Source organism: Gopherus evgoodei, chromosome 7, assembly GCF_007399415.2.
Source record: "Gopherus evgoodei ecotype Sinaloan lineage chromosome 7, rGopEvg1_v1.p, whole genome shotgun sequence".
NCBI classification, from domain to species: Eukaryota; Metazoa; Chordata; order Testudines; family Testudinidae; genus Gopherus; species Gopherus evgoodei.
This window is the reverse complement of record NC_044328.1, coordinates 48,483,226-48,502,063: the sequence shown is the minus strand read 5'-3', so window position 1 is coordinate 48,502,063 and position 18,838 is coordinate 48,483,226. Positions and strand designations below refer to the sequence as shown.

Sequence of the window (18,838 nt, the reverse complement as noted above, 5' to 3'; positions counted from 1 at the left end):
ATTCTTGTGTGAATTACTGAAGTGATTTGGGAGTGTTATATAGACTGTAAACCATATAGGGCAGGGCAGGGATTGTCTCTGTACAGTGCACAGCCCAATGGGATCCTAGTTCCAATATGGGCCTTTGAGAGGCATCTAAATATAAATATTTACTACTGGCAGATCTGATAGTCCTACTGAAAACAGTTTTCTTCTCCAAAAATGGCATCTAAATTGAAGTCAAGAGCTGCAAAATTTTCATATCCTCAGATGGTAAAAACATCTTTGATGTTTGTTCCTGTCCTGAAGACAATGCACCTTGTTGAAAATAAGTCCACTTAAATTTAGGCATTCATGCATAAACAAAATTTATATTTAAATACATTGAAAATGAAGGCTGATATGTACCAAACTCTGTTCTACGAGCAGCTTTTCCTGTTTCTGTCATACCCAATACACAAGTACAGCTACTACCGTCTATTTGCTCTTTTTTTCCACATAGAGATCAAATTTGTTTGTAACAGTTAAAACAGACCTGCACAACTCAAAGCGGCGAGGGCCATATTATTCCAAAGAAAAACAGCTGAGGGCCGAACCCCCCCCAACCCTGTCGAACCCCGCCTCAGCACTGCCCAGCCCCACAGACCCCTCCGCCAAAGTATAAACCCTCACCGCCACTGCCCGCCCATTCAGCTCATCATCCCCCACCCCCATGAAATAAGGGGAGGGGAAAAGAGGAACAGTTCGAAGGGATTTTCTGGGGCTATGAACTAAGGGGACAGGAAAGAGGGGCAGAGTGAAGCCCAGGCCAGGTGCCCCTCCTCTCTGTCAGCACTTACTGGCTTTGCCTTGTGCCCAGTGCTTCCTGCCTCAGCGGGCCCCAAAAGTGACGTAGCCACTGTACGTCAGGTGGGGGGAGCGGAAGATGCAGACACATGTGGTTCTGGCCGTTAGGGCGGTTGGAGTGCAGCACGCATGGGGCTGTGAGGCAAGCGCCCCCCCCCCCCCCAAGCAGAGGGGCGAACCCAGCAGCCTCACCCTGCCACTTGCCAGTGGGCCACACTGTGAGCCCATGGGGGCCACATGTTTTAACTCAGGCCTGCACAACATGTGTTTAAGTGAATTCCTGATATTAAATATTTGTTTTGCAGAATCCAGAATAGCAGCAAAGAATCCTGTGGCACCTTATAGACTAACAGACGTTTTGGAGCATGAGCTTTCGTGGGTGAATACCCACTTCCTCAGATGCATGTAGTGGAAATTTCCAGGGGCAGGTATATATATATATATATATATATATATATATATATATATATATATATATATATATATATATATGCTAGCAAGCAAGCTAGAGATAACGAGGTCAGTTCAATCAGGGAGGATGAGGCCCTGTTCTAGCAGTTGAGGTGTGAAAACCAAGAGAGGAGAAACTGGTTCTGTAGTTGGCAAGCCATTCACAGTCTTTGTTCAATCCTGAGCTGCTGATGTCAAATTTGCAGATGAACTGAAGCTCAGCAGTTTCTCTTTGAAGTCTAGTCCTGAAGTTTTTTTGCTGTAGGATGGCCATCTTAAGGTCTGCTATAGTGTGACCAGGGAGGTTGAAGTGCTCTCCTAGAGGTTTTTGTATATTGCCATTCCTAATGTCTGATTCGTGTCCATTTATCCTTTTCCGTAGCGACTGTCCAGTTTGGCCGATGTACATAGCAGGGGGGCATTGCTGGCATATGATGGCATATATTACATTGGTGGATGTGTAGGTGAATGAACCAGTGATGGGATGGCTAATCTGGTTAGGTCCTGTGATGGTGTCGCTGGTGTAGATATGTGGGCAGAGTTGGCATCGAGGTTTGTTGCATGGATTGGTTCCTGAGCTAGAGTTATTATGGTGCGGTGTGCAGTTGCTGGTGAGAATATGTTTCAGGTTGGCAGGTTGTGGGCAAGGACTGGCCTGCCACCCAAGGCCTGTGAAAGTGTGGGATCATTGTCCAGGATGGATTGTAGATCCTTGATGATGCATTGGAGGGGTTTTAACTGGGGGCTGTATGCGATGGCCAGTGGAGTCCTGTTGGTTTCTTTCTTGGGTTTGTCTTGCGGTAGGAGGCTTCTGGGTACACATCTGGCTCTGTTGATCTGTTTCCTTATTTCCTCATGCGGGTATTGTAGTTTTGAGAATGCTTGGTGGAGATTTTGTAGGTGTTGTTCTCTGTCTGAAGGGTTGGAGCAGATGCGGTTGTACCTCAGTGCTTGGCTATACACAATGGATCGTGTGATGTGTCCGGGATGGAAGCTGGAGGCATGAAGGTAGGCATAGTGGTCGGTAGGTTTTCGATATAGGGTGGTGTTAATGTGACCATCACTTATTTGCACCGTGGTGTCAGGAAAGTGGACCTCCTGTGTAGATTGGTCCAGGCTGAGGTTGATGATGGGGTGGAAGCTGTTGAAATCGTGGTGGAATTTTTCCAGAGTCTCCTTCCCATGGGTCCAGATGATGAAGATATCAATGTAGCGTAGGTAGAGAAGGGGCGTGAGTGGACAAGAGCTGAGGAAGCGTTGTTCCAGGTCGGCCATAAAGATATTGGCATATTGTGGGGCCATGCAGGTGCCCATAGCGGTGCCACTGATCTCGAGATATATATAGTCATCAAATTTGAAATAGTTGTGTGTAAGTATAAAGGCACAGAGCTCAGCAGCCAGTTGTGCTGTGGCATCATCAGGAATACTGTTCCTGACAGCTTGTATTCCATCTGTGTGTGTGGGATGTTTGTGTAGAGAGCCTCTACATCCATGGTGGCTAGGATGGTGTTTTCTGGGAGGTGACCAATGCATTGTAGTTTCCTCAGGAAATCAGTGGTGTCACGGAGATAGCTGGGAGTGCTGGTGGCATAGGGTCTGAGTAGAGAGTCCACTTATCCAGACAGTCCTTCAGTGAGAGTGCCAATGCCCGAGATGATAAGGCGTCCAGGATTTCCGGGTTTGTGGATCTTGGGTAGGACTCCACTGGCCATCACATACAGCCCCCAGCTAAAACCCCTCCAACGCATCATCAAGGATCTACAACCCATCCTGGACAACGATCCCACACTTTCACAGGTCTTGGGTGGCAGGCCAGTCCTTGCCCACAGACAACCTGCCAACCTGAAACATATTCTCACCAGCAACTGCACACCGCACCATAATAACTCTAGCTCAGGAACCAATCCATGCAACAAACCTCGATGCCAACTCTGCCCACATATCTACACCAGCGACACCATCACAGGACCTAACCAGATCAGCCACACCATCACTGGTTCATTCACCTACACATCCACCAATGTAATATACGCCATCATATGCCAGCAATGCCCCCCTGCTATGTACATCGGCCAAACTGGACAGTCGTTACGGAAAAGGATAAATGGACACGAATCAGACATTAGGAATGGCAATATACAAAAACCTGTAGGAGAACACTTCAACCTCCCTGGCCACACTATAGCAGACCTTAAGATGGCCATCCTGCAGCAAAAAAACTTCAGTTCATCTGCAAATTTGACACCATCAGCTCAGGATTGAACAAAGACTGTGAATGGCTTGCCAACTACAGAACCAGTTTCTCCTCTCTTGGTTTTCACACCTCAACTGCTAGAACAGGGTCTCATCCTCCCTGATTGAACTGACCTCGTTATCTCTAGCTTGCTTGCTAGCATATATATATACCTGCCCCTGGAAATTTCCACTACATGCATCTGAGGAAGTGGGTATTCACCCATGAAAGCTCATGCTCCAAAACGTCTTAGTCTATACGGTGCCACAGGATTCTTTGCTGCTTTTACAGATCCAGACTAACACGGCTACCCCTCTGATACTAGAATCCAGAATGTTAGTAAGCAATGCATTTTCATGAGTTACTACTTTGATTTGTTAATTTGATCATTCAAATATTACGTTTTATTGGCATTTAAACTTAACCACATTTTAAATTGCCAAGTCTTTTACAGTGAAATACCACAATTGTCAAGGCTGATTGTCTCCAGCGTAACTTCATGTCTGCTCTTTTTTAATTTGTGAAACCATACTTTTCTTCCTATAGCTGTAGTGGTTTTCCAGCTTTTAATTTTGCTTTGTGCCACGGTTCACAAATACATTATAATAGTTATTTCAGTCGGTTTGTAGTTTGGGAACAGAACCAGATCTGTCACTCACTGGTAGCAGGGGAATGCCCTGTCTCTAAAGTTTTTTTTTGTTTTTTGTTTTTTTTTTTTTTCTGCCTCTGCAGTGGCTAGGAGCTCAAACAGACCTTCCTGCAGGTAGAGATTTTTTGGAGGAAAAATCTAAATTTATTTCATATTTTGAACTAATAATTTGGTTCTATAATGTTTGATTTCCAGAGCTGCATGACTTTTGGGGATATTGTCTCACCAGCTCTCCTTCTGAAATGTTTACTGTGATGGGTGTCCTATAGGCTGCAGATAGGAGCTGAGAAAAGTTAGAGGCAAAAGAAATGGTTGGTCTGTTTCCTGCTTCACAACCTTTTTGGGTATCTTATGGGTGAGCTCAGCCAATCCTGCTGGCAGAGATGAATTCCCTTGTACAACTCGGTCCAGAAAGGACTACCTCAGTCTCTCTTCTCTCAGTAGGCAAAGAGAAGGCAAAATGGAAAAGTACTGGCTTTGGAGAAGCAACACTCCCCTATCTCTTTCTCTCTCCTCTTCTCCCTGCCCATCCCCCAACTTTTTTGTAAATCAGATAGTAAAATATACCTAAACTGAAGAACAGAGGGTAGACATGGGCAAAAGTGTATAGAATATTGTAAAACTACACTTACATCTGCAGCTGCCCTAGAAAAGCTGTAGCTATATACCCTTCTCATGCAAGGTGAAATAGAGGATAAGGATTTCCTGAGACATAAAAGATTGGGGAAAATAGCAGATTCTCAGCTCTTGTTCAAGTCTTCATGCACGGATTATTGGTCTGTATCTCCCAGCGGCTGCTCTGGGTCACCATGTTCTACTGTCTAGATTGTCTGTCTGTAGTTTATGTTGCAGTTTGCCATGCCTCGCTGCCATCTCTGCCTCGTTAACCCAGCAGATAGCTATGGAGTGATGAGAGAGACAGTAGGCCAGATGTGGAATAATTGGCAGGCAGTAAGGCACCTCATGGTAGGATGACCAGATGTCCCGTTTTTTTAAAAAGACAAATGGCTTTACCATTATCGTACTTTCAATGAAATGTACTTATTCTCCCACTCTTGTTGGAAGCCTCAATTTTCATCTGTGTATTTTCTTTTCGGTTTGCACTTGGCTTCCATTGTTAAATTGCCACCCCATTCTGCCCCCTTCCCAAGTGAGCCATGTCCTCGCTCCTCTCCCTCCCAGAGCCTCCTGCCAGCACAGAACAGCTGATTGGGGCGGGCGGGCAGCAGGCAAGGGGACTGAGGAGGCGGCGCTGGAGGGGGGAGGCTGCGCACCGGGTCCTTGCTCCTCCCCCCCCATCCCCTGCGATCAGCTGTTTCATGACATTGAGGTGACTTGGGGGGAGTGAGGACACAGCACCCAGCCCCCCTTCCTCCCTCTCCCCCCCCCCAGTTGCCTCCAATGCTGCAGAACAGCTGATTGTGATGGGAAGCGCTGAGGGAGGGAATGGGGCTAGGCACCATCTCCTCGCTCCTCCCACTCCCTCCCAGAGCCGCCTCAATGGTGCGAAAGAGCTAACCATGGTGAGCAGGAGGGAGGAGCAGGTGCTGATTGGGGGGGGGGGAAGGGGGGACTGATAGGGGTACCAGTGGGTGCTGAGCACCCACCTTTCCCCCCCCCCCCTGTGAGTTGGTTTCTGGAAGGAGCCGCATGTTTATCTTTTGAAGAGCCACATGCAGCTCTGGAGATGTTGTTTAGCCACCCCTGGGTTAGAGCCTCATGTCCTTCACCAGTTAGGATACTAATTTCATAGTCTTATCCAGCATAATGGGAGTTCTCTTCCACCTACAGCCTTGTGGAGAAGAAGCTATTTTGTAGAACCATGATGGAAAATGAACATTAATCATTTTTAGCTGAACATAGTGGGAGAAGTTTTTTTTAGTTAAGGCTTTCTGGGACTTTCTTGTTTAGTAAAGATTTGCTTTTTGAAAAGGGCATCTAAATGATTGATTGTTTTCAAGTCTGATTCCCTGTTTTTTTTTTTTTTTTGAGGTGGAGAGCGGACACAGTATGACTTTCCACTTGATGTCCATTTTGTACAGAAGTTCCACAGCTTAATTACACAATGGTTTTTTCCCCCTATTTGCAGCTAGTTGGAAGCAGAACCAGACCTGTCAGTCAAGGCAGGCTGGGTGGGATCACACTGCTGAAGATCCCAGCAGCTTTAGACAGTTGCTTCCAGACCATCTTTTCAGAACAACAGCAAAATAAAGCAAAAAAATCAACCTACTTGTTCTTGTCATTTGGTAATATATTGTGGCAGAGCTCTGACCCTGCCCCCGTGGGTCCTGTGCTTCTAGGCAGTTTGTGCTCACCTCAGTGGCTCACTGTGAACTTTCACATAGCCCTTCTCTCTTTAGGGCCAGGGTTACAGTTTACTGAGCCCTTTTCATCATAGGCAAGGAAGGAGTTGGGTGAGACACCTCCCACAGTCTCTGTTGTCCCTGGGGGCTTATTTCAGAACAGTTTTAGACACCTGTCCTGACAAGGGCCTGACATCCCCTCCCAGGAGATGTTCCTGTAGTGGTGGGTTGGGGGGAACCTGGGCCTGCCCTCTACTCCGGGTTCCGGCCCAGGGACCCTAATTGTAGCAGCTGTTGGCAGCCGTTTCACTGGCAGAGTTTCTACATTCCCCTGGGCCACTTCCCCAGAGCTCTCCTGCTTCTCCCTTACCTTAGGGCTCCCTTACCGATGGTTTGAGGGTATCTTCATTAACCAGCCCTTCAGACACACTTCCTCTCCCCTGGCTTTCCTCTGCCTGACTGGAGTGAGCCCTTTTTATAGTATCAGTGGGGCCTTAATTAGTCAGGTGGTTCACATTAGCTTAATAGCCTCACCTGACTCTTTGCAGGTTAATTAGAGTCAGGTGTTCTCATTAGCCTGTAGCAGCCCCTGCTCTGGTCAGTCAGGGAACAGAAAACTGTTAATCCAGTGGCCAGTATATCTGCCTTCTGCTGTTCTACTGTACCCAACTGGCCTGGGTGTCTCTCTCTCTCTCTCTCTCTCTCTCTCTCTCTATATGGTCACTCCATATGAGCTATGGAAAGACACTACTCAATTTCTTACGTTGTAGCAGCAATTAAATGGTTTTTATTATAGAAGTAGAAATTTAAGTTAAAATGTTTCTATTAAAGATAACGTCTTTTTTCATTCTCAGGTTCGATGGATGATGTACTGGATTGTGTTTGCTCTTTATACAGTTACTGAAACAGTAGCAGACCTAATGATCTCTTGGTAAGATTTTGCATAATATGGAACATGGGGATGATATAATTTTTTTCTGATGATTTAATGCAAGGAATACAATTGTCACGTTATATTTATAGGTTATGTTTCCAAGAACTGCTGTAAAGAACTTGCATAATGAATAGTGTCCCTCATTTCTAAATTTGTAGTGCCTTTTAATTCCTTAAAGAGAAGGGATAGAAAAATGCTACCCATGCTGAAAGCACAAGACAAGAGAAGAGAATTGTAAAACTCATGCAAAAGAAATCTCTTATCTTACATAAAATAGTATAATGCAAGAAAACATGGAAAGATTTTTAAATCTCTTACCCTTTCTGCTTTTGATGGCATTACATTAAATGAAAACCAAATAAGTCAATTAAACAGATATTCATCAATTAAATAGTTAATTTTTAATCAATATAGATGTTATTAACCTTGGATGAAAAAATAATGTAACATTTTGTTGTAAAAAATCTGTAACCAGTTTTTTTCCAAAGCTTTGATTTTGGTAGTTAATTAACATCTATCTTCGTTTCATAGTACTTGCATAACGTTTTATCTGCAGGTTTCCATTGTATTATGAGTTGAAGATCGCTTTTGTTATTTGGCTGCTCTCTCCATATACTAGAGGGGCAAGCTTAATGTATAGGAAGTTTCTCCATCCTCTTCTTTCTTCAAAGGAACGGGTAAGAAATTTATTATTTTCAAAGTTTGGCATTGAATACAAGAATTTAACATTTTAAGCACAAAAAAGATTTGTACATTAACTGAGACCATGTCTACACTACCACTTAGGTCAGCGAAACTTGTCGCTTAGGTGAAAAAACACCTCCCTGAATGACAAGTTTCACCGGCATAGTGGTAGCATGCACAGCACTTCTCTCACCAACATAACTACTGCTTCCCATTAAGGGTGGTTTAATTATGTTGACAGGAGAGCTCTCTCCGCATAAAGCGGCTACATGAGAGATCTTACAGTGGTGCAGCTGCATTGGTACAGCTGTCCTGCTGTAAGGTCTTTAGTATAGACATAGCCTAATAACTTAATGAAGGTAAAAATCTATTTATAGTTCAACTTATAAGTCTTCCATCAACATTTTGATGATAAAATAATGCTATGGGGTAATACAACTTCATGACTTTTAGGGATTTTGTGTGCAGATTTAAATATGTATTCTGTTTTGTTTTTTAGGAGATCGATGAGTATATTGTACAAGCCAAAGAACGAGGTTATGAAACTATGGTGAATTTTGGGAGACAGGGTTTAAATTTGGCAGCTACTGCTGCAGTAACTGCTGCTGCAAAGGTAAATTTCACTTATACTAAACTGTTCAGGGTAAACATTATGGATAAAAAAGTAAAGTGGTATTGGGTATTTACCCATCTTAACTCAACTCAAAGAATTCATTCTAAAAGTAACATGTTTAAAAATAGGGGGATGTAATTTAAGGATTGCAATTTTGTGAGCATTTTTACACAGTCTGTTAGTTTAAAAATTAATAGAATGTAAATTTTTGAATAATGGGTATCAATTGAGTGGTAAATCAAAATATAGACTACAGTGTTATGTTCAAACTAGTAGTGAAAGATCAACATTTTTTTTTCTGTCTTTGTTGCATTTTCTTGCTGGTAATCACACTGTTTATAGGATTTCTGGCTTCTTTCTGCTGTCTTCCTTCAATCAAGTTGAGGTAACTACATCTGCAAAATAAGGCATGAAATATTACTACCACAGATAAAAGCTATCTTGTGCAATTAATTCCTAGTTTGTGATTTCAGATCCAATTTTTAAAGTAATGCACTACATGAAAGCTTGCATCATAGTTGTCTGATCTGCATATTCTTGCTTTGAGTAGTGTTTTTATATGAAATCATAGAGCTGAATAAATTGCAGTGTCAGTTTAATAACATGCAACTTAACTGAAATTAATTAAGGGGTTTCCCAAAATATTTGATTGAAAAGCCACTAATGAAGGCAACCAAGAAAGCTCTTAACTTATAATTAGTGAAATAAGTCTGGAAACAGCTTGTATGCTTGAAAAATGTGTTTTAACATAGAAGATTGAAGATTGAACTGACTTTAGTAAAGAGTAAACTACCCCCCCCCCTTTTTCTTTCCTTTAGTAAAAATGCAGGAAATAGCATTAGAAATTCATACATTCTGATTTGGCAAACAATTTTAGGTTTAATTTCCAGTGAGAACAAGTGAAACTAGTATGCTTTAAAGTAATGATACTGAAAAGTTTTTTAAAAAATTCAAATAAGCCACTAAAAAGCAATATATGGAAATATTATGTTAACTTTTTAAAATGGCAACACAGTTGACCTATTATAAATTACTGTTTGGGAGAAACATGTTGATGATTGGGCTTTTGGATCCAATGAAGAAAATTTAACAAACTTCTATAAAAAGAATATTTTTCACATTACCATTTTAAAGATGGGTTTTTGTGGGTTTTTTTTTAAATTAATGACATCTCAGATTGTCCTGATTTTGATATTTCTCTTGACAACAATGTAAGCAGTTTCACTTTCTGGTTTTCATACACTAGTGCATATTGCACTGTTTAGGATGTTCAGACACTACACAGAATGTTTTATAGTTTCCATTGGAATATTAATTATAAAACATTTTCCTTGGTCTGAAATGTAAAATTTTATATCTATAAACCTATATATTCACCTCTATCATTAAGATATGATAAACTGATTCAGCAGTCTCTGGTGTGATGCCAGTCAGCTCAGCAAAAAACTAGCCTATTGCTGTCCCAACATCTAACACATCTTACATCTTATTACCTAAATATAACTTAAAATATAAATGAAATTGGTGACTACTGTAATTCATAGTATTGTAGAGTTCGTATAAACAGCTGTCTACCTTTTAAAATGTTATAATTAAAAAACTATTGTTTTGTGTAAAGATTTATTTTTAAACAAGACTTGGAAAAAGTTTCCAAACTTTTATTTTCTAGGGCTCCTTAATTCTTTAAAAGTGAGATTTTTTTCTGCCTGAGCAGTGCTTCAAAAGATCATTGCACTTATAAAGAAAAGTGCATGGTGAGCTTATGTTTGGTGGACATCTGTTTCATATTGGTGGTGGTTGGTTGTTTAAATAATGATTAATACATGAGAAAAAAGTTATTAATGCTACGTGCCTGAAGCCATAACACTTTTAAACAAAATATATTCCTATGGCACTATGCCGTAAATATCATAGTGGGACTGGGGAAGTGGGAGGGAATAGCCAAAGTAGCCATTTTTAACTAATGTGAACTACTCCTTTTTGAAAGAAGGTTAGTATTGCTGTTTGAGCAGAATACTCCTATTTTAATTTGCCATACTGTGCACTCAGAAAAAATAAAATGACCACCTGCAGTATTACACTATTGCTTTGTGGTCATTTCCCTCCCTCCAATATCTGGCTGGCTAGCCAGCTGGCCATGATTACGTCACAATGATATCCTTCTGGCTGGCCACGAATATTCAAAGATACAGAATTTGAAGTTACATTGAGACCCAGCTATTCCTTTCTTTCTGAGGTAACAAATAATTTCTGCCTCAGTGTCAATGAAGTCTGGATTTCAAAAGCCATTCAACTGTGAATGGATGGATACTTATTCTGTTTGTTATGCATCCTCATGAATATATGTACAATTAATCCAGTGCAATTAAGTTGCTTGGGGAAAAAAGACAGTTATAGTGCCAAAGACATTAAGATATCAGTGTGATTGTAAAGAGTGTGCAGAGAGAGAGAGAAACTCCCTGCAACTCTTAAACTATATTGTTAATATCAGAAATTCTCTCTTTAATGTGCTGTGCCATTCCAAAAGCTTGGGTGTAATTCCTTCATGCTAGCACTTGGAGACTGCACAATGTGTTCTTTCTGGTGACTTCATTCCTTGTATATAAAGGGCTTGCTAGTTTGCCCAAACAGGTTTTTCCTGCCTCCAACAAGTGAAGAGAACAATACCTTTACCTGACACTGAAGAATGAGGCTTGCAATTCCAGAAATTCTTTTACAACTGGGACAACCCACTGTGTAGTTTTCCATGGGTATACCTAGGGTGTTACAGATGCTCTTGAGCCTGCCTGTCTCTCTGCCTTGGTGAACTTTCTGTGATGGATTTAGTATATCTGCCTCCCAGCATCTACCCAGGGTGATCCCCAGAGGACGATGCTAGGATAGTTGCACTTGGCTGGTAAATGAAAATACCCTTTCTCAAGGAGTCAGGAGAATCACATGGACAACAATTTCCGTTAAGGGGGGGTACTTTCCTCAGGGCAAATCAACAAAGGTAGAGTCTACTTCTGAAGAGAGATCTTCGGTACGTATGGCTCCATCACTCTAGTATCTGAACACCTCACAATCTTCCATGTATTCACCCTCACAGTATCATGTGAGGTCGGAAAGTACTAATATCCCATTTTATAGATGGGGAACTGAGGCACAGAGAGATAAGGAACTTGCCCGAGGTCACTCGGGGAGTTGATTTGAATTATCTGGCTAAGCTTTTGAAATGGCTGTCTAAACATTTTATCCTGCTAGAGGAATATTCAGATACATTTGAGAGGGCTGAACAGTCAAAATTGATTCAGAGGCTGCCATGATCAGTCTCTGCAGTTTCATCTTTGTCAGACTTTTACATACATCATTGTGACCATGTTGAGAACCATAGTGGCCTTTATAACACTGGAAAGGCTTCTTTGGCTGAAGCAGTGGTTGGCTGATAGACATTCATGGCCAGTTTGGCCACTTAACCTTTCAGTAGGGCTGCTTTTGGTGAAGGACTCCCGCATCCAAAGCCTTCCATAGATAAGGGGAACATAGGCCTGCCACATCACAGGCACCTCCTCCTCCTGTTCTCAGTACTAATCTCACCCTAATGGGATAGGCTTACTTTTTCCACTGTATCACCCAGGGAAAACGTTTTTCCTGAAAGTAAGGCCTTTGACAAAGTAATTGCTTTTGCCCCAAGGAAGAGCTTAGACCACCCAGCTATTTTTTTTTTCCATCTTAAGTAAACAACATGAAGGTATACGTAGGTATGCACCAACAGTGTTAACCACCATCAGCTAATAAGTGTTTCAACCTCACTGTTTGTTTACAATAGGTGCTAATTGATGTTTCAAACACCGTTAGTTAACCTGCACTAGCTAACATAAATTAAAACACAGTCAGTTTTCTTAGTCTAAGATATGCCCTTGGTCAGGTTTTTGTGAAGTTAGTCTATGTGCAGTGACAACATGCTTTTTGCCGAAGCATGTCAACTACAGTATTTAAAAATATTATAATATCTGAGAGGCTGTTCTGAAGTTACATGTAGACTTGTGTGTGGGGAATGGATAATGATATTGAACCCAAAGCCCTGCCTGCACCTCTCTTCCTGGATTTGGAATCACAAAATGTTATGACTGTGTGACACCTTAAGAAACTAATTAAAACAAAAACACAAGCATGGGTTAATATGTGCAGCAGTGCATTATGGTGAGGGAACCCTAAATACATTGCTTGTATTTTAATCTTTTATTTAGTGAGTATGTTTGGTGTCCCAGGTATTCAGTGATTCCACAGCTGCACAATTAACCCCTTCATGTGGAATTGTGCTTCAAAAATCTTTATTCATTTAAAAGAGAATTTTAATCTTTATGTTGAGATTGCACATGTTTTCAAGGCTATGTAAACTGATGGAGCAATATTTGCCTGTGTCTGTAGAGAGTCTGCAACAGTAGGTGTGAGAGATGTGAACTACCCTATTCATCTCAATCAGGAGCCCATGGATTCTGAAATTGCAGAATTTGGCATTTTTCCAAGATACCTTGGCTTTCACACTGCAGCACTTTTACTGTGGAATACATCAATTTGCAGCAGATGAAATTTTGCTTTGCTTTGTTTCCCTGGCCTGCCAGGATTTGCTTGCAGCTGCCTCTTTCTTTCCAATATTTCACATAATGGGGAGTTAATTACAGTATATTCTCCCTGCAGTGTTCCATTGAGCCAAGAGCCAGAGAGCCAGAACTAGGGAGCAGGAGGAGTCAGAGGTGAAGCAGCAGATGATCAGGGAACTCAGTTCCTGGATCTGGTTAAAGGCTCCCTGTTGCCTTTGAATACATTAGTGGAATGATGATCTTAGCCAGGCCACTGTTACAAAATCATGTGGCCTGAGACCTGAGGAGGGGTGTTATGCTTTTTGGGCAGTGTAGTGGGAAGTACCATGCTGGCAAATAATTGTTGATAACTTGTTAAACTCTCAGTAATGTCACAGGAGTGAAGTGTGTTAAGTTGAGAATTGGATTTAAGGGTATTTCATCATGTAGTAAACTAATGTTCCTGTGGAAATTCGAGCTGCAGAGTGAGGAAAGACTTGATCCTGATGAATATATCATTTAAAAGATATTTTTCTATGAAATATCTTTCATCATTCTGTGACCCTTAAATTCTAGTAATTAGAAGTGACTTTTTGATTGTCATTTTGGGTTCCATTGTATGATGTTATGAAGAATAATATTGATCTGCTAGATGGTCTGACACGGTATTGTTTATTCAGTAGCTCCTTCATTACTGTTCATTAGCAGCAGCGCCCAGAGGCCCTAGTCAGGATAGGGACCTGTTGTGCTGCCCACAGTGAACGTGTGTAGTAAGTCACAATCACTGCTCTCCAGTAGTATGTGAAAGTTATTCCAGTTTCATCCTCTGTTCCATAAAATGTAATTAAGGATGTGCAAGACGTATTCATTTAAAAAAAAAAGATTTCCAATGTTTTATTTGCTATCTGCATAACAAAGTAGATTGACTTTTTAAATCTTGGAGGGTATATACAGGATGAGAGCGCCCTGATGGAGCCATTCTGTATCATCTTTTATATGCACATTGAATGAGGCAGTGCTTCACAAGAGCCCTTGCCTCACTGAGTGCACAGCTTTCATAGGACATAGCATTACCCTCCTCTCTGCCAAACACTTCTACTTTTTCTATGTTCTCGTGAAAACAAACTTAAAAGTTCTATCCAAAATCTACACTGAAGAATATAGCTGCACAGTAGATTACTAAAATTAAACATTAAATAGTAAGATTGCAACTCTAATTCTTCTCTGTGCATGTGCATTACAGTAGTCCATTTCATGGTTGTATATATTATATTATATTAGTTCCACAGAAATAATTAGGTAATGCTCAGTGAAAGAGTTTGATTGTAAACGGGTGTTCATGTGGGTCTGTTCTTCATTTTGGGTCCCTCATTGCAAAGACTGGGTATTGTGTAGTGATTGAAGCTGGGGTGTACTTATTGATCAATGATAAAAATATATCTCCGTTGCCTCATTCACTGCATGCAGAATGTATTGCAATGGTGACCCTAGGCAAAAACACACTACTGTGTATGTAGGACAAAATTATAGTCTCTTATCAGCATATTTATTGATTGATCTTCTATTTCAAATACTTTTCATACTGTGGAGAAACAAGTACGTGTACATCTTTAATTAAAATTGCCAAAAACATATTACATAAAGTGTTATTACAACTACATTCAGATATTTGAAAAGTGGTACTAGGTGATAGTGTCTGATGGATCAGGCATTAAAGGCTTTTTTGGGGAAAAAAATCTCTAATCCACCTAGAATAAGGAATAAATAAATCAGAAGTAATAAGCAATGTCCAAAAGCATTAGGAATTGGAACTACTAATTTAATTCATGATGTTTAAAAATTCCTTTTACAAGGTATAATCTAATGTTAAGCTTGAACAAAATGCTCCTTGTCACAGTTCTCAGGGTAACTGCACTTCTGTTCCCTTTGTGGCCTCCTTCAGGGTACCCCTCTAGGCATCAGGCCTCTAGGCATCATCTTTCTCAGGGCAGAGTCCCACAATTCTCTGTCTAGACTAGGGGTTTAGGCTGCAATTCTTTAATTTGCTATGATCATCTCAGCAAGTCTGAATTTAGTTTAGCACTTAGTCCTGTTCTCTCAGGAGCAACTAGAGTTAATCTGCGACCAGCCAGCCTTCGTAAAGCAAAGTATTTATTTGGAACAAAAACATTGTAGAGAACACATCTTAAAAACAATAAACTGCTTACATGCATGTCTGATTAACCAGGTGTCACCCATCTTCCACATGGGGACCTTAGCAGATTTTAAAGTACTTCAAGTCCTCTCAGAGGGCTTGCTCCTCTGGGCCCAGTCTGAATTCTGTCACTTCTTGGATCAAGGGGAGTTACCTCTCCCCCCATGTTAAGGTGGTCACATTGTATAGTTTTTTTTTTTGTTCTTTCTTTGACAACCTGTTTAATGAGGTCATGCCAGTATATACGATCTCCCCAGAGGGTAAAGCTTCTCTAGACTTGTTCGTTGTCTAAGGATTTCCCTTGTGACTTTAGTTCCTGCAGGAAGCTCCTGTAACATTCCACTGTGGCCAGAATACAATCCCATAAAGACACATGTAACATTTATGAAGCTGATAGTCCTGAATATTCCATGTGTCCATAGTATGTCAGAGTATTTACATGAGGAAAAAACACAAATGTGAATGCTGCTTAAAACAAATGAGCATCTACTGCATGTCTCTGTTAAGAGAATTTTGTAATACAGCAAGAAACCATGTATTTACCCTTACCTCAATTTGAAGAGTAAATCTTAAGGCTTCTCCATTTGTTCTTGAAAAGTGCTATTATTGTGTTCCAGGGTCAAGGTGCAATAACTGAACGGTTGAGAAGTTTCAGTATGCATGACTTAACAGCTATTCAAGGAGATGAGCCAGTGGGACAAAGACCCTATCAGACTTTACCTGAAACCAAAAAGAAAACCAAGAGTTCTGTCAGTGAGTCTCTGGGTATGTATCTTAAAGTTTTTGGGCTACTCATGTTGTAGTTTAAATTCTGATATGTAAAAGCCAGGAAGTGGAAAGAGCAAGAACTTCTCTTAAATATTGGTGGTGGGAAAAACCCCAATCTCTTCATGCAAATATGAATAAGTTTGAATTAATACGTAACATTTTCAACTAGGATTATATCCATCATAACTGAGGTTCTGAACTGGTGGTTCTTTCCCCTTCATGGCTTTATTGGGTGAGATAGCAAATAGATTATCCTCATATCTATCTTGCTGAGTCTGCAGTTTGTGTTAACTAAAACAGTAATGCTAGTAGTGCAAGTCAGATTTATTGGATGCGACCCATAATTGTCACTGTTGGTGTCCATGGAACGTGAAAAGTTGTGACAAGTAAATAGGAAAGGAACAAACTAATGAAAAAAGGGTGAATGTAACAGGCTTTTAAAAAGGTAGCAAAGTCACTCGTTAAAAGTTGAACATGCTTGTAGCAACAGAAATAATTTTAGTCCATTGAGGAGTTGTCATGGGAAAATTTAAAATTTGGGAGTGAAGAATAGTACTTGGTGACACAGCACAGAAACTGAAATGCCATACATTAAGTGCAAATGCACAAGTTAACAGGTGGTTCTCCAGAATTTTTTGATATTTTAGATTAAACAGTAAAGTTTCTGGAAGGTATCTTGACTTTCATTATTAATGAATAGCACTTATGAATCTCTGTGCTACTTTAAAGAAAATGAAAAATTTCGGAAGGATAGATCATCCTTTATAGCTAAGTTTTTATCACGGATATTTTTAGTGAAAGTCAGGGACAGGTCACAGGCAATAAACAAAAATTCACAGAACCCTGTGACCTGTCCCTGACTTTCACTAAAAATATCCCTGACAAAAGGGGTAAGTGGGTTTGGCACCCACTGCTGCTGGGGCTCCCGGTTCCCCCACTACTGCTGTGGATGGAAGCTCTGGGATCCCCTGCCCGAGGGCTGGGCTGCTGCGGAGTTCCTTTGAGCTGGGAGCTGCCGGGTCCCCCCGGCCAGCCGTTGCAGCCAGGCAGATACACGGGGTCCCCACACTGCATGCTGGGCAGCTGCGGGGGGTCCTCACCAGGGTGTGGGGTGGGAGCTGCGGGAAGTGAAGGTAGCTGGGAGCTCCAGCTCCAGGGCAGAAAATGTCACAGAGGTCAATGGAAGTTACGGATTCCATGACTTCATGATATAATTGTAGCCTTACTTATAGCTGAAGTCTGACTAAAAATATAAAATAGCTGCTGCCTCTTACAAAGGAATAGTTCTGCTTTATTTTCCTCCTTTGTTACATTTATGTCAGGGGTAGTCAATAGGCGGACTGTGGGCCAAATCCGGACTGCCAGACGCTTTTGAATGGACACCAAAATCTTCTATTTACTTATCACTAGTGTTTGGTTAATTATTATTTTCTCTGGAGGCTGGACCTTGACTATACATTTTGACCAAGAAATTTGGACCTTGACAAAAAATAATTGTCTATCCCTGATCTAAATATTGAAAAGCCTAAGGTAAGTCTTACATAAAAAATGGCTTCCATTTTTTATATAATAATCATACAGAGCATTTCCTGGGGATAAATAGCTGTATGGAGGAGGTGATGACCTTAACCTGAGCTGAGGATTAATTCCCAGGAAGTGCCTGGCATAGAGACCATCACATGAATAAGATATGAGAGTTCGTCAGTGGAAAAGCCTATAAATTCCTGTTGTGTGTGTACATATGGTTGTATTATAGGTGATGCAGCTGCTATGTGTGTGGTGTTTCTAGATAACTAATACATTATATGTTATCTGGTTGAATTGTTTGACAATGATCTATTGACATTCCTGTTTGAGTAAATGAACATTTATCCTAATATAAATTAGTTTCACCTATATTATCTGTACTATTGAATCCATAAAATATTTAGTCTTGTTAAACGTTGATCCATTTAGTAATCTGCTTGTTTATTTTTTGCACATTGTATGTATTTTCTAGTCAAGAGTACAAAATAAAATGTTTCCAGAAGGTCGTAGCTAAGCTCTGAAATTGCGTATTGGAAACAATTTGCGCGCTCTGATGAGAATCTTAATAAGTCAGTTAAATTTAGGGTAGGTACATTGAGAATTTGCACTCAGCATACAGATGGTACTGACCTGTTGTCCTTTTCCTCAATGCTTAAACATGAGTTCCTTTTCTTAAAGAAGTTTGATGCTATTTCTGTGGCTAACAGGAGAGACCATACCTCAGTGGAAATGAGTTTTGGCTCTCTGTTTATAGAGATAAGGATGTCTTGCGCTTACCTCTATGCATAGAAATTTGAAAAATGATTTGTATTGGGAGCTTGCCCATTCTAAATCCTATAAGGTGATGTCTAGCTGCAAATCTCTTAGTAATGGGGTAGGGAGGCTAGTGGTGTGGGTTGTTCTTTTAAATATATATTCCCAAATATAAAACATCAGTAAGGTTGAGTACATATATTTAAAAAGTAAGCCCTCTTAAAACCCTCAAGAACAGTGCAGTTAACCAAAAATGTTTGTTCTTCAGGTGCTGTTCATGTCAATTCCAAGTAGATGTGCGCGTGCCATGTGCAGAGTCGTCAGAAGGTAACCAATGGGTCAG

The 18,838-nt window shown here is 40.8% G+C and overlaps 1 protein-coding gene across 2 annotated transcripts in view; it reads left to right on the top strand.

Moving 5' to 3' along the window:
* Positions 1-18,838, top strand: part of REEP3 (receptor accessory protein 3) — a 67,867-nt gene that overhangs the window by 40,356 nt on the left and 8,673 nt on the right. For both annotated transcript variants that reach the window (XM_030570297.1, XM_030570298.1), the window contains exons 3-6: positions 7,315-7,391; positions 7,951-8,071; positions 8,578-8,691; positions 16,065-16,212. In XM_030570297.1, coding sequence (XP_030426157.1) covers positions 7,315-7,391; positions 7,951-8,071; positions 8,578-8,691; positions 16,065-16,212 — 460 coding nt within the window. The remainder of the gene's footprint in view (positions 1-7,314; positions 7,392-7,950; positions 8,072-8,577; positions 8,692-16,064; positions 16,213-18,838) is intronic.